The sequence below is a fragment of the Electrophorus electricus genome, chromosome 1 (assembly GCF_041902795.1).
Source record: "Electrophorus electricus isolate QZ-2024a chromosome 1, ASM4190279v1, whole genome shotgun sequence".
NCBI classification, from domain to species: Eukaryota; Metazoa; Chordata; class Actinopteri; order Gymnotiformes; family Gymnotidae; genus Electrophorus; species Electrophorus electricus.
The window spans coordinates 37,500,266-37,517,005 of record NC_137497.1 but is presented as its reverse complement, the minus strand read 5'-3'; the positions used below and the strand labels follow the sequence as shown (position 1 = coordinate 37,517,005).

The window sequence follows — 16,740 nt, the reverse complement described above, 5'->3', positions numbered from 1 at the left end:
CAGCCATGCCATAATCAGGTCAGTTTTATGCTGTGAAGGGACTGGTGTGCCACTCAAATCACATCTGGTGCCCAGTAGGGCTATAGGCAGAAACTGAGTAGTGATGAATGGGGTAGGAATTAGCTAATAAGCTGTACACTTACAAAGTTCAGCTAATAATGTGGCTAATGAGTAATGAGTGTCGTGCAGACATTTCTATTACAGTAGCTGGTAATGAAAAAAAAAAACATGGAATAATATTTTAATCTCAGAAATTATTCTTGGAACATATAGCCAAAAAGGTCTCAGTTTGCAAGTGCAAGTTTCCTCAGCAGAATGCAGTTCTGGGGATAAATGATCACAACTTTATCTAATGAATCATCTGCAGGGTATGCTGGGGTGTGGTTAGGCTAGGAGCACTTTCATGTGAAATACTTGAGACAACAATCAGGGTAAGGAAGAAATGCTGATAACCCTGTTTAACTTTAAAACGCATTTTCTAATCTTTGGATTTAATTTTAATTTTTTTTTTGTATTCAGGCCTCTTAGGTCCCAGCATGTGAAGGCACAAGTATGTGAACATAGACCTCAGCAGTAGTCCTCTACACTGCTGGAGTAAAACACTAACTGGCTCAAACACAGACAGAGTACTCAAGACTCAGTAAAGTGAGAGCAAATTACCAGAGCAGGATGTGAAGGGCATGCTTGTATTAACATCCATTACCAACCTAAGCACAACAGAGGGGGGATAGAAAGAGAGAGGGCTAAAGAATGATAAATGTATAAAAAAGAGAAAGAGAGGATCAATAACAAGAAAAATTGGGAAATAACATAATATATTAGCTCAGTGCAGTGATTTTATACCTATTCCTTTTAGTCTGTGTGGAAATTATTTTTGACATGACCTGCAAACATAATGATTAAATTTGTGGAAATTTACATCCATTACCAAATAGAATGGAGAGCAAAGAAATGGGGGGAGTGATAAAGAGAAGAGAAAACAGAGGGAGAAAGAGAGAAAGTGAGAGAGGTCATTTTATTTTTCTTCTCATGTGGCTATATAAACCCAGTGCATGATATAAAACCAACCCATGTTAAGTACGTGACTATAATACCAGAGCAGGGTTTTCAGCAGTGCCCCACTATCTTGTGCACATTCGCATGCTGGGATGTCATTCATATAAGCATATATGTTTAGGGTCAAGAGTGGCTTTAGGATGATGTAAAATTACTATACTATTAAATTAGATCCTGATTTATGCTGCCAACAGATCCAATGTATATCCATTAGTTCAGGAGGAGATTAATAGTACAAGGGGAATTTATGCAGTAAACATTCTAAATTAAAGCCTTTTGGAATACATAAGCAGCCTGTGACTTTCATAAAGTCCTGCACTGATGCATGGTTATGGCGTTAATAAATCACACAGACAGGAACATCCAGTGCATTGTGGTCCTTCGGCTTCTCGCCGATCTCTCAACATTAGCGTCAATGCCACAAACTGAGATCAAAAATGTTCTCTACAGGTTGTCCTGGTTCATTGTGTCACTGTCAACACATGCAGCATTATGAGATGTAATCAGTGCCAGAGAGGAGCCCAAAAGCCCTGTCTTGAGGATTATGGCACTGTGGTTTTGTTTTCTCTACCAGCCAGAGCCCCACAGACACCAGCTTTGCCCCAAGCAGTTCCAGAAGCCAATTGTTCATCCCACCTTGCACCAACAAAGTGCTGGTGCTCGTGCTGGAGCTGGTGCCGATTCCTGCAAAATAGTGAACCTTTGAAGAACAGACCTGCGTTTCCACTGGTTTGCCGGCAATTATGTATGTGGATATGGGTGTTCCTTCATCCAGAAACAGAAGTTGGAAGATTTTGCATAAACTACATGGCCATATCACAAGTAATGCATTCATTTCTTCCGTGGACCATTAATTATTAATTACTGCTGTATTTGCTGTTTTCTTGCATTTTTAGTTGTAAATGGCTGTAAGGTAGGTAAACAATTTCATGAAGTGACGCCAAGACCCCGCCCTTTGGCTGCTTGTATCACGTGTTCATTGGTTCCAGAACAGTAAGATTATGGGGCAAGAACAGCACTCATTTTTCTGGCCAAGAACCTGTTATTTTGCAGAAGGAAAGCGTGGCACCATTCAGGATTTTGTCATCAGCACCAGTGCCATACCAGTGGAGAAGTGCTATCAGTTGTCCATTGCAATGATGCTTTGGTTTCCAGGGTGTGCCATTGCTGTCGTAATATAGGTTATATTTCTTTATTCTTTTGATTCTGTATCATAGCTGAAAGGTGTACCCATGGCATTGTAAAAGCAGATCACATGTCAAAACAGATGAACCAAGTTCACACATTTTGAGTAATGACAATTTGGTTTAAACTCATTTTAGAAATCTTTAAAACTTAAATTTTTTTTTAAACTTAAAATATTACCCTCCAAGACAAACGTTCTGTTATTTGACAGTTTATTCTCTTCTTAATATCCTCCATCTAAAAGCCATTGTTGTTTTCTCTTTATCTGACTACACTGTTGTTTTCTTTTTATCTGACTACACTAATTGAACAGTATAATTAGGAATCATATCATTTTAACTTCTTCAACCAATCATGTTATTTCAATCAAGATTGTGAGATCAGGTGCTTAGTCAGTGCCTTATAGAGAGGAACCAAACATCTCCCTCTACTGTTCATGGCTATAAATGAAATAAATGTCAGGAAATAAGAGTTATTACCACTCCAGAGGTTTCAGGGTGGTAGAGGAAAGTGGGCTCCCAGCTCTGGCACAGTGCCAGGGAAACTGAAATAGCTCCACTTCTTTCATCCCATCCACATAAGGGCATTACTGCCAGTTCCAACATTTCCAATGGGCACTGACCAAATCAATCAAAGCAGGAAGTGCACTTTTCGCTTGGTAGAGTATAGATTTCTGAATATTCCCCCAGGGTGGCTTGAGATCAATCCTAGTGGGTGCTTTACGTGTGAGCTTTGACTCCTGTTGAGAGAAGATCATTGCAAAGCATTACAGTGTAGCAGTCAAGAAAAAAGGCCAAAGGCTGCAGACGTCTCAGCTGAGATGTGAAATATTCACGACTGTGAATAACAGTCAGCGCAGTTTAAGAAAGGCACATTGAAAGGCACTGGTATGAACCACTGTTCACAACCAGAATTTCCTCTCGGCGCTGCCACTCGGCGTGACAGTTACACAGGGCCAAACTGATCAAGCCTTCATCCAGAGCCAAGTACATCCAAAAGATGCTAATATTAACAGGATATTAAAACATGAATAAATCAAGGTTATACCATTAATGAGGGCTAAGAGCTGACGAGTGTCCTGGTGTAAGCATTTGGAAACAAAAATGTGCTATAGAAATGTAGCAAATAACATAAATAAAATTAAAATAAAATGAGTTAACAAATCCAGGAAAATAACTGGACTTTCTCTTCCCTATAGACATTTCATCAGTAGCTAATAAAAGCGCGTCATGAGAGAACTTGCATTGATCATCTGGGAATGGATCTGTACAGATTTCCTTTGCCTTGTGCTCCATGCATAGCATACCTTCTATCATGCTAAGGCCATTTAGCTTCCTGGGTAGCTTCCTACAGTGATAGTTACACATTACACAACATGACATCTACTAACAAGCAGCTACATCAAAGCAGAGAAAGCCTGGGAGACATTCTGCTCGGAAAGGCTGAGAGCGCCATTGCTCCTACACACTCGGAGAATGACAACCTGGTTGCTGCTGGTGAGGTAAAAAAAACAAAACATAAACTACTCTGGTAGACCTTCCTGCTCTTATAAAAGAAAGGCAACCCATTCGGTGTAGTTTGTATTTTAGTAAAATTTGTCAAATGGCAAAACAATTGCCTCCTATGCATGCTAAACAAAAGGCTCCTTTAACAAACCCACATGAGATTAGGCTGAGCTGTAAATGCAGACAAAATTGTAACAATGAGTCACCCAGACAGCTTCCATTTTCTCTTTTTTGGGGAGCCGAGCAGCTAAATTAGAGACAGTAGTTAATTCAGAGGATTGTATGACAGATGCGGCACTTCCTGTGTTGAGGGAGGGGCAGGGTGTTACATAGATAAGGAAGGAAGCACTACACTGCTCCGATAATGGCTTCCTGTTTGCGATTTGGGCTGTTTATCCTAATGTGCCTTTGAACTTTGGGCATGTGTATTCGATCGGTGTGGTTAACAGAATGGCATAAAAAGCCTATGGATGCTTGATGTGTTTACTGGTATGCTAATTTGGCATAATTAGCGACACAAGAACATCGCTAGATTCTGAGCCCGTGAGTTTGGTCCCACAGGAAGCGCAAACTTTAAACAGGAAGTTCATGTCACATAGTGAGACTGCTGGGCTGCAAGGGATAAAGAAAACACTGTCACATAACCAGAATGGGTCTTTCCATTCTGGAACATGGGACCCTATTCTGGATATTGTAATGATGTCACAGAGGTGGTCCAATCTACTTTTGCTTTTACAATATGGCTGTAGGGATTTGGCAGAGGAACTCCTACTAAGATTTGATTGTTACTTGATGTCCCTGAGAAGTGATTTCTAAAGCTGTCTCACAATGCAGTCTGCACTTCAAGAAAAGCAGCAGCGACACAGGAGGTGGCAGTGTGAATGATGAGACCATCAGTGAAACCCAATTCACCTTAAACCAACTGCACAGATACCACTCAGGTCTAAGCAGATGAAGAGACAGACTGAAGCCTGAGAGAAAATAGGGCTGGGGAACATAATTTTACACCTATGGAAATTGGAGCCCAGTGGCACAGAGCAAAATGCATATCAGTTTTTTCTTCTTTTTTTTCAAGGCATGAGAACTGCTGCTCTCTCTCTCTCTCTCTCTCTCTCTCTCTCTCTCTCTCTCTCTCACACACACACACACACACACACACACACACACACACACACATATACAAACACACACACACACACACACACACACACACACACACACAATCATTTTCACACCAAATCTTAGCATAAATGGTTAGATAACCTAACTGTGAACCATTACTAGCAGAGCAAACTGAGCAGCCAATGGGACCTGACACCTGACTAGAATTATCCAAATGGGTCTGAGCATCTAAAAGGGAGAAACCTTGTAAGCACAGGTGCCTTGCACTTCTACAGCCGCTGAAAAGGTTTGACTCAGCTGGAGACACAGATTGCAAATCTGAATGAAAACAAGGTTGAAACCCTCCAGGTGCTAAAATTCCATCAAGGAGGAACCAAGGAGTCGGTGTGAGAGAAGTGCACCCAAACATGAGAAAACATTCCTGATTCCTTCATTCAGCCCGAGAGTGGCACAGCCGATTTCGATCGCTAGCTTAGGCCCATGTTCATGCATGCACAAGGCCACCATGGACGTGAGCCCCATGATGTGAAATTCCCGAATAGCATGTTTGTCAAAAAGGCCAGTTCGCTGCTTTCCAGTGACCCTGTGTCCCTGATGCATCTTACACTTTATGTTTTGGCACAGTGAGTGCCGACAGTGTTGTTATGTCTGACGTGCTAAATGTAACACAGGCTTTGAATGCAACTACATAGGGCACTCAACGCCGTGTAGAGTTAGAAACAATAACAAGGCTCAGAGGATCTATATGCAGCTTATAAAGAGGACAAAATATTTTAAATATGATTCATGATGCAGCAATTATGATACAGCATCTCTCTCTCTCTCCCTATCTCTCTCTCTCTCTCTCTCTCTCTCTCTCTCTCTCTCTCTCTCTCTCTCTCTCTCTCTCTCTCTCTATATATATATATATATATATATATATATATATATATATATATATATATATATATATATATATATATATATACAGATTTCATGCATCAGTTTTACATTGAAATAAATAAACAGTATGCTTGGGTAAACAGAAACAAAGCAATAATAAAGATGGGGTCTGACTGGGGTCTGACTGAGAGACTTACTGAGCAGCTGGTTAGGCAGGACCTGCAGGCTTCTCTTCATGGTATCATGTGGTCCGGCTCTTCCTCCACAGGGCTCATGGTTCTCTATGGGCAACACAACAACATATACACACACATCCACACACACACACACACACACACACACACACACACACACACACACACACACACACACACACACACACACACACACAAGCAGGTTCTACTTAGAATGCATCCTTCTGTAATTCCCTCTACAACATTCAACAGCCTTTGTGCACATTCCAGGACAACTGCAAGAAAGACGTTGTGTTTGTTCCTGCATGCGTGCTCGTCTGCGCATGTGCACCATTACACATGACTCTACATGACTGTCAGGCTGTCAGGCTGTCATTGTGTCCTTGGGGTCCAAAGACTAACTCTCTGACTGGACCCACTGCATGAGAAATATGGAGCGGATGGCAGATGCGAAATGGGATTTATGTCCCACTGGGTGGGAGAGAGGATGAAGCACGGCCCTTCAACGGCTGCTCGGATACAACCAAACAGACAGCAGAAGCAGATTCTCAAATGCCACATTCAATAAGAGTAGACTTAGGCTGGACAGCATGGTGTCAGACCGCAAGGAAGCAGATGGGTAGAGCTCAGTCAGAGAAAAAACACTGCACAGAGCATGGGTTCCTTAGACCTGAGATAGAGTGGAGCATTCTGTTAACATTAATGTGGCATTTACCAAAAATGCCCTAAGGGTTAGATAATTATCAAGCTCTTCATGTACTGGGGTTAGAAATGTTATGACAGAGAAATATGCATAGCATCATGTCCCAGGGGCTGAGAGAGAAAACCACTGGTAGAAAATATTCTTGCACATTCTTTTTTCATAATGGTATTGATAATATACATTATCATAGCCTTAATATACAAGGTATATGTCAATGCCTGAAAAAAATGATAGTTGTAGTTGCTTTGATGATAGTTGTAATGCTGCTAACACCATGGATGGTGAGGTGTAAATAAGTATCTGTTTGCTTCTAGCTTGTGCATGAGTGCTCAATTCATTCGCACTTCTTTCAAGACATGACAAAGAAAGGAAAAATGTCACTATTAAGATACAAAAAATGAAAATGCACAGATGCCTATTTCTGCTTTTTTTCTAATGTCTGAATGTTTGGTTTTGGTATTCAGCAAGCTATACTTTATATATAGCCAGTACAGCACAGTTTCTGACAGTCAAGATTCATGATTCTGAGTTTCCTCAGTGATATCTTACATGATACATGACATCTTCTTCTCAATTTGTATTTAATTGTACATGAATCTGGACATAATTGACTTAGTAAATCTAACATAAACATGGTTTTCTATAGTTCCTACATATTAAAAGTAATGATCCGCAAAACAGGTTTATGTAAATGCCTGTGAACAGGTCTGAGCTAGCAAGCCTGGGTTAAGAGGGGGATACATTTCAGGAGGAAACCTGTTGAAGTCCCACCTTCTCATTATCACTAGGGAGTTATCATGCTGTGTCCTCCTGCACTTATCCAACGATACGAAATCAGATGCCTCAATTATTGTTCACCACAATCAGGGCCGTGACCACACTAGCCCTCTTTGACTCAGCAAGTGTTTCGTGCGTGCACACACGTGTGCGTGTGTGTGTGTGTGTGTGTGTGTGTGTTAGTGTGTGCGTGTGTGCACGCGCGCGCGTGTGTGTGTAACATCATTAGCCCATGACGAAGTACTTCAGAGTCGTCACACATCACCTGCAGAAGAGATCCTCGGCGACTTGCTATGAAAGTAGGCGCTATGATACATGAATGTGAGTGGGGGGAACAAGGGAGTCTTTATATGAGTCATGGTCACCTGCAGGAGGAGGTTAGGGGAGGCACACACATCACTCAGCATGAACAGGGAGGACAGAGAAGCATTAAAGACCTTACAGAAACAGCATTGGGAGAAGTACAGGCCAAAGGACCATTCAGTGAAAATAAAAGAAAGCCACATAAACAGTAAGAATAATACACTATAGCAGTTCAGGCTAAATATCTAATACTTCTAGATCTATACTGTATAAGGGGAAGAGGTCCATTCAGTTCATTGGAACAGAAATGTAACATGATGCGGAACAATCATTGTCTTGTAGAAGGGTAAAATGCACGGAACAGCACTCTGATGTTGGTGCTGTGATTTCTTGCCCACCCCTTCTTACTACCCCTTCAAATCAATCACAATGGACCACAAGGGACATACATCCAACAGCCCAACCGGCAGCCAAACTTCAGCTTCAAGGCCACTACAAATCCAGTTTCCTTTGAGAGACACTTGATTAGTCCTGCAATGTTAAAGAGTTTTCGTGTTTTGCGATGCCGAAAGAGCATGCGCTACTGTTTCACCACCTCTTCTGCAGCAACAAATCACTGCATGGCAACTGACACACGCAGAGAGCCCACTTAAGTCGCCATGGCAACGATAACAGAACATTATACCCAAATCACCTCACGATGACAGCTGCAAGAAGAATTACCGGAGCAATCAGACTTTTATCGCGACACTTTGGAGATGTTGCAATTGGATCATGGCTCCTCAGAAACAAGGGCTTCCTTTCCCCATGTGTGTTAGTTGGGGTTGTGCTGCACGCTTTGACAGGTACTAGTGTCTGACTGATACCTGTTTGGTTCTGAGGTGGCAGTTTTAAACATTCACACTGGGAAAGCAAGTGTTCAAGCTGGTCCAAGATCAGCCAAGAAAGCACAATGAAATAAAGGTGTGAGTGGTGCTCCCCTGGGCGTCTGGGCACAGGGATAACAAGGCTTTTAATTTTCTATCACTCTCTATTTCACTGCCAGCTCACCTACTGCCTGGCAAAGAGCGGCGGGACACTGAACTGGAGAATACCTTTCCAGTTCAGTGCAATTCAATTCAAGTTTCTGTGGGATTAAGAAGTAATTAGATTGTAGAAAGGAAAGTCCCTTCAGATAGCTCAGTGACCAATGTTCAAAGTCAGTTAGGTCTAGTAGGCCTATTGATGTTGGATATATACAAGATGTTAGAGATATAAGAACATGGGACACGGGAATACAAACCAGATACAAAAGCTTAAGATGGTTAAGTTTGTAGAGCTTCTGAAGAAACACCAGTCTGGTTAGTGTTTGAGGGTTAAAAATGTAACTGCATGCTGATAGTCACGACAGCAGAGCATGATGATGCATCACAACAGCACATTTTAAGATCAGTTCTGAGTCTGTAATAAATAATTGTGGTCAGAAGTGATTGGGGATATGTTTCTCATTTGTCATGGAATATACTATTGTAAAAATTAACATAATGAGTGAAAGACAGGCACGGTGAGTAAATATCTAAATTAAACAAATAAACTTTAGATAGATTAACACTAGGGCAAATGTTTCATCGTTTATGAGGGAATATAGCAAAACTCAAACATCTTGCAGTGAAAGGATCAAAGCAAATCTCAGCAGTGTTAGCTAGGAGGTCTAATTCATCTCACGAAGCCCCCAGAAATACTAATGGCGGCTCTGAGAGTGGGTGATGAGACTGGATTAACTTTGCTTTGCTGCATTGGTGACATGGGTCTCCACTGCTGATTCACACCCTATCTGATGATGAGGAGAGGGGTAGGAAATGCCCCTACATGCGTTTCCTGTTCCCCTGCGGGTAACAGGCTGTAACAGGAGTGCGATCAAGCATGCGGAACCTTCCCCGGACTCTGTAACAACCCAGGAATGACCTCTTGAGAGGGGGGACACGGATCAGCGTTTACCACCATCCACAATCCTCCCTAATATAACAGAAATAATATTTATAATGAAATAATGTAAATAAGATTAAAGACCAGGATAACAATATCACCAGTACTTGTTTGAATAACGACCCCGGTGCACTACCACACAAGCAGTGACACCTGGCTCTTTTATACAATGTTACACAAGAGTTTTGACTGTTGGAACGGCTCCTCTCAGGCTATCAGGACTCGTGCTGTGACCTGCTACGTCATTTTGGTATTTCCAGAAGCCCCGTTGGCACAATGAGTTGCAGTGCCTGCCTAGTCTGCTCATCACCTGCGCTGCCAGCCCCTAGGCCACGCCCCCTGAGCAGACACGTCAGCACCGAGGCTCGGCACCAGGCCATTAAACGTGCATTAGCGCCCCAGCACGCCTCTCACTGCTCCCGGGAGGATGACGGTGACGCTCAACCACCCCCACTGAAGCGAGACAGATTAGGAACCTTCACCGTGTGTACCGCGCAGTGAAGGACTGCTGACATGGAACCACCACTGCCTTCCCATGGAGCCATTGTCTCCCTCCACCCAAGATCATGAACTATATCACTATACCACTTTTTGTATATATACTTCTCTGTCATGTTCGGAGACCATAGCATGCATGGGATGGATACAGTGTGTGGGCACAGTGCTGCTCTGCCACGCTTCTGGATGTGAATGAGCTGGACTGTAAAACTCCCACCACTCATTCATAAGAATACAGCTAATACCCTGAGTGAACCAGCTTACCTGTTTTGACATTCACATATACCCACATATATAGTATTAGGCCACGGGACTAACACTGCAGGACTGTGATCCCTGAGCAATATGTATTTTTGGGTTCTTCTTGCCCTAACATGCCTGATTCAACTTACCACATAAAGGCCTCGATGAGCCGTACTGTACCAAATATCACAATAACACAGTTATGTTAATAAGTGAATCTTGCAGATACACCCTATAAGGCCAATGGCCTGGAACAAAGCACAGCAGACCGATGGACAGCAGTCATTTTAGTTCAGCAAATTTCACGGAAGTTGGGTGAGCAGTGACTGCATGTGGATAGTTTTGGGGAAGAGCAGACAGAGGGAGACGAATGCACATACACAGTTCTCTTGTGGGATAAGGTGTGAGTGACGGATGGAGGCAGTGTGAGGTGGTATTTGTCTGTTATGGCTGGTTTGTTATGGATGCCGTTTGTGAATGCTCACGTGCACACACCCAATCACACACATACAATGTCTCTAGAATGCTGAAATGTGACAGTTCCTTTGAAAGACATGTTTGGCATGCTACCTTTTATTTTCATGTGCCAGTGCAGGTCTATGTACTGTCTATCTGTCCGACCTGCCATTCTGTGAATAACAGCCACTCCCTTGAATGCATTAGCCCTTTACTTCTACTCAGTCCAAAAATGCTGTAGTTGTATTTTTTTCTTTCAGTCATGCTTTATACTGGTAAGCATGTTCAACAAGATCAATCAGATTTACTGCCCTTGATTCTATGGCAACACCAGCCCAGACACAGACGTCCTTAAAACAACTGAGGCCAAATACGAAAGGAGCTGAGTCAACACTGGAGCATCTTCTGATCTGGAAAGTACAAAAATGCAAATTGCAACGTAATCAATTAATTTTGTAATGCTAACATGTGCACACAAATTAGAAAGTGTTATGCATGACAGCATTCTTCCAACAGCTGCTTTTCACAGAATGAGCCCTGAAAATGTCAATTCAGCCAATCGACACCAATAGCACATCCCATAAATTAACACAACACAAACATCATAAAAAGGCTTACAATAATTAAAAATAATCAAAATCCTAAAGCTTTGAATACTACAGAAGTAATAAAATATCTTGTTCTTGTGTGATGTTTACTTTGTGACCGCCAGGCTTGTGTTTGTACGTACTCTATATGCGATATAATTATATAACCTACAGCTACGCTTCTCAGAACCATTTTTTTTGTGTGTGCGAAGAGAAACAATAAAGCGTAGTTGTCGTCTGAATTTGCCACACTTTCATGAGACTTGTCACAGACATAATCTAGGGGTTGTGCCCATTTATTATATGTTTGCCAGGCTTAACATCAAGAGGACAGGCATATCATAACCAGTAGATACTGGCCATGAAAGGTTGAGTTTAAATTGCAGAGTTCGTTAGGTGCCAGAACCCACACAAACTAATCACTGCCATGCAACATACCTTTATATGACTCAGATAATAATCACTGCCATGCAACATACCTTTATATGACTCACATAATAATCACTGCCATGCACCATACCCTTATATGACTCACATAATAATCACTGCCATGCAACATACCTTTATATGACTCACATAATAATCACTGCCATGCACCATACCCTTATATGACTCACATAATAATCACTGCCATGCACCATACCCTTATATGACTCACATAATAATCACTGCCATGCAACATACCTTTATATGACTCGCATAATAATCACTGCCATGCACCATACCTTTATATGACTCGCATAATAATCACTGCCATGCAACATACCTTTATATGACTCGCATAATAATCACTGCCATGCACCATACCCTTATATGACTCACATAATAATCACTGCCATGCAACATACCCTTATATGACTCACATAATAATCACTGCCATGCAACATACCTTTATATCACTCACATAATAATCACTGCCATGCACCATACCTTTATATGACTCACATAATAATCACTGCCATGCACCATACCCTTATATGACACACATAATAATCACTGCCATGCACCATACCCTTATATGACTCGCATAATAATCACTGCCATGCAACATACCTTTATATGACTCACATAATAATCACTGCCATGCACCATACCTTTATATGACTCACATAATAATCACTGCCATGCACCATACCCTTATATGACACACATAATAATCACTGCCATGCACCATACCTTTATATGACACACATAATAATCACTGCCATGCACCATACCTTTATATGACTCACATAATAATCACTGCCATGCACCATACCCTTATATGACACACATAATAATCACTGCCATGCACCATACCTTTATATGACTCACATAATAATCACTGCCATGCACCATACCCTTATATGACTCACATAATAATCACTGCCATGCACCATACCTTTATATGACTCGCATAATAATCACTGCCATGCAACATACCTTTATATGACTCACATAATACTGCGTGTATAAAATATATCAGCATCAGTGGTCCGGGAAGCCTCAATAACTACTGATAGGTTAACTAACCCAATCAGCATCTGTGACTGTGGTTGCTCCTTCCTGCTTTATGCCCACAATAAGAAAGGTGCACTAAAGGCAACCTGGGGACAGAAAGGTCAGTGTTACTGTGCTGATATACCTGCATCCCTGGGAGGACACATTTACCTTCCAGCAACACAGAGCTGCATCCCTGGGGGGACACATTTACCTCCCTGCAACACAGAGCTGCATCCCCAGGGGGGACACATTTACCTCCCTAAAACACAGAGCTGCATCCCCTGGGGGACACATTTACCTCCCTGCAACACAGAGCTGCATCCCCTGGGGGGCACATTTACCTCCCTGCAACACAGAGCTGCATCCCCTGGGGGACACATTTACCTCCCTACAACACAGAGCTGCATCCCTGTGGGGGATCCAGTTACCGCCACTCCAACCCCTCAGACCAACCTTACACACTGCTGCCAAGTTCAGTTTGATGATACAAGGGGCTTCTCTCTCAGCTACACAGAGACTTCCATGGGTCTCATATTCACAATCATCTTTGATCTCCAAGGAGCGGATTTTTTAATAGACTTGCTCCTGGCCGCCCAGAGGTGCATTAAAAATAAACAAGGACAATAAAGGAAGATAAGAAAGGGATTGTGTTGGAGGGATGAAACAGCATGGCTGAAGCTCTCCAAGAGGGCGCCAGGGCTGGCAATGCAAGGGAAAATAACTTTTGTTCTCATTTGCACATTATCTATTTTGTATTAAAATTCTTCTGAATTCAGACAAATGACCCACAGCTATTCCGAGAGATACTAATAATAAAATAGTGGGTTTATACCGCTGGAACTTCTTGGGGGGGGGGGACGAGGTAGCAAATGCCAGAAAGGAACTGAGAATGTACATCAAGGCCAGCATGCTCAAGCCACGTGCGTATTCTTAGAGCTCTTCCTTGCACCAGTATTATTCCACTGAGATTGATCTGTAGTCTTCAGACCTGGATAGTCTCAATAGATAGATTCTTATTTGAAAGGTATTTACAAATGGATTTAAGGTGAAACACAAAACAAAGGTGCTTATGACTGGATCTACCCTGAAACACAAGAGAAAAATCAGACAGAGTAAGCTAAAATGGGCAGAGATAGTGCACAATGGCTAGAGAGGCATTAGATCCCTACAAATGCCATTTCTGGACTTGTATTAGCTTCCCCAGTTGTTTTGAGACATTGAATTCCAGCAGGAGACAAGGACAATGGTGCACACTATTTCTTTCAAATGCCTCTTAGGGCTTGGATTCAGCCACATCCTTCTGTTTAAGCAATGCTAAAGGGACTATAATTGCCTTAAATGATGAGTCCTAGTTGTATGCCAAAGCTTAGGCCCTTCTACCCTAATATATTGATTATTGCTATCAGTGATGGAGGTCTCTAACAAGCCAAGAATGGCAGTTGTGATTTTAACCTTTTTCCAATATGCAGGCCATTCAATAGTGTCCTGCTAGTGCAGGTTTTCAATTAGCTTTTAGGTACTTGATAATGGAAGACAACACAACGGAATTGCCTACAGTTGTTTGTGCAGTCCGTGCTGGCATTGGCAAAAAAAAATTCACTTAAACGTGAGCAGTGAAGATAAAGATATTTGAATGGTCTAAAATGTAAACTTTATATTCTGGATGAAATACTGGTCCTAAGCATGTAACATTTAATGAGATCCATTATGGTTGCATAGGCTTACACAACAAGTGTGTATTATTACTCCTTAAGATGTAGTCCCCAGTTTTGTAAAGTAATATAATTTGCAGTGCTAAATGTCCTTCATCTTTATAAATAATCTTTTACATTTAGACATTTGGCATATGCTTTTTTTCCAAAGACAAAAATGTGAGGAGCAGAAAGCAAAGTGATAAGTACATATAGAGTACTTTATGCGTTGTAGGCCTAAATTACAAGATATAGTTAAATTTGGGCTAAAAATGTGTAGCTACAAGCAAAGCCTAAGGCGTCTCCTCTGAGATGAAATTTCTGCTGAGCAATTTGACTTTAAAGAGATGCTAATGTCCCAGAACAAACGGCTCTTTAGGAACTCTGCTTTCACACTGCGGAAGTTCCAAGTTAAAGACGGGTGAACTCTACCTTAGATCCTCCAACTCTCATGCTTCGAAGTTACTGGGTGCTGCAAACCCTTTTGGCCACCAGTACTCACAAGGCCCTCGTTCTGTTGGTGCCTCACACTTTTCATCACATTGCTTTGCATCCCATTTCACATACTGAAAAGTTCTGCATTGGAGGAAAGTAACTCTTGAAGGCACTACATGATGGAAGACTGAATCTGTGTCTGATAATATGCAAACTCCACTCTGAGGCCTCTTCTCTCTTCTGGTAATGCCATGATGAACTTTTCATCAAACAAAAATATTTTTGCGAGTTAGAAAGTTTTGCATCTCCTCAAAGGGAACACCTAAGTCTTTGAGTGGATTTTTTAAGACTACCGAACTCATCATACTTCCAGTCAAAGTAAATGACAACTAAGCTACTTACATTTGCTGGTGAAGTTATAATACTTTCTCGACAGTTTAAAGTATAGTTCTCAAAACTGAGTCTTGCAGTGAGGCAATTTAGCTATTTCTCTTCTCCAACACAGCTGATTCAGGTCAACAAATTGACTTGCTGCATAAGACAATTAAATAGTTGAATAGTGTGTTGAGGTAGTGGAAAAACACTAAACTGCAGTGTCGCAGTGCTGTTGGATTTGCACTGAACAGCCTGGATTTGGAGAGACTTAATAGTCAGGAAAGTTGCCTCATACGTAGTCTGGATGTTGTGCTTAGCTGAGTAAAGAGAAAATGGTCTGGAAGGGTTTCCTGGTAAACAGTGATCAATCACAGACATGACACCAGTCGATCTTTCTGACACTACTCAGAGAAATCTGAGGAGCTTGCCACCAACAGACATATAGCAGACTCTACTCTACAGAGAGCTCTAGACACATCGACCTTCCATGCACTTATGAGCACAGCAATGGTGAGCTTGGCAAAGACTGGGTCAAGTTCCTGTGTACTAAATTTGATGCTTTGAATTTGACACTAACTCGAGATTATTTTATATCACTCATAAATGTGTGTGTATGGGGAAGAGGTGTATATAACTATACATATACCACAGGAGACCGGTGATGTCCCCATGCAACCATCGATCAGGGACGGCCTACCCAACTCTCCTTCTCCAGTGATTTGTCAGATGACCAAAGCAGGTGCACTTTCAGCTCCAGACACACAGGAGGCAAGCAGGTCCCAAGGCATTCTGGGTAAATGGAGATGAAACTGTGTGGTGGCGAATGCCACAGGAGCATGACACAGCAATGCTGAAACACCAGCAGGGGAGCTGTCAACACGCATCCATCTTTCCTCTCCCGGCATGCAATAAACTACCTCACAAGGAGACTTCACAAAGCACCTGATCTCACCTCTGTTACAGATATATGAAGTATAAATATATAAATTCATATAAAATATGAATGCATTTTATATTGAATATTTGTATTACATTGTCTAATTTCTAAATCTCTGCATTTTGGTGGTGAATTCATTTTAATCAATGTTCATTCTGAGTCATCTATTAAAACCACCACACTTCCTTTAAATCATTATACCCCATGGATAACTTATACTCCATAGTTATGAATGGTACATTATTAAAAGCACAACAAAGCCCCCCTCCCCAGATCTTACTTCCCCTCATTAATAGGCTAATAGTTCTCAAAGGCATTGATCATGACTATATAATGTTATTACC

The 16,740-nt window shown here is 41.7% G+C and overlaps 1 protein-coding gene across 10 annotated transcripts in view; it reads right to left on the bottom strand.

The window, feature by feature from the left end:
- Positions 1–16,740, bottom strand: part of tmem108 (transmembrane protein 108) — a 42,048-nt gene that overhangs the window by 9,984 nt on the left and 15,324 nt on the right. For 2 of the 10 annotated variants that reach the window (XM_027004349.3, XM_027004347.3), the window contains one exon: positions 5,948–6,031. In XM_027004349.3, the coding sequence (XP_026860150.2) occupies positions 5,948–5,987 (40 nt within the window). In that variant the 5' untranslated portion in view covers positions 5,988–6,031. The other 8 variants (XM_081718602.1, XM_081718606.1, XM_035526357.2 and 5 more) reach the window with 8 other exon arrangements.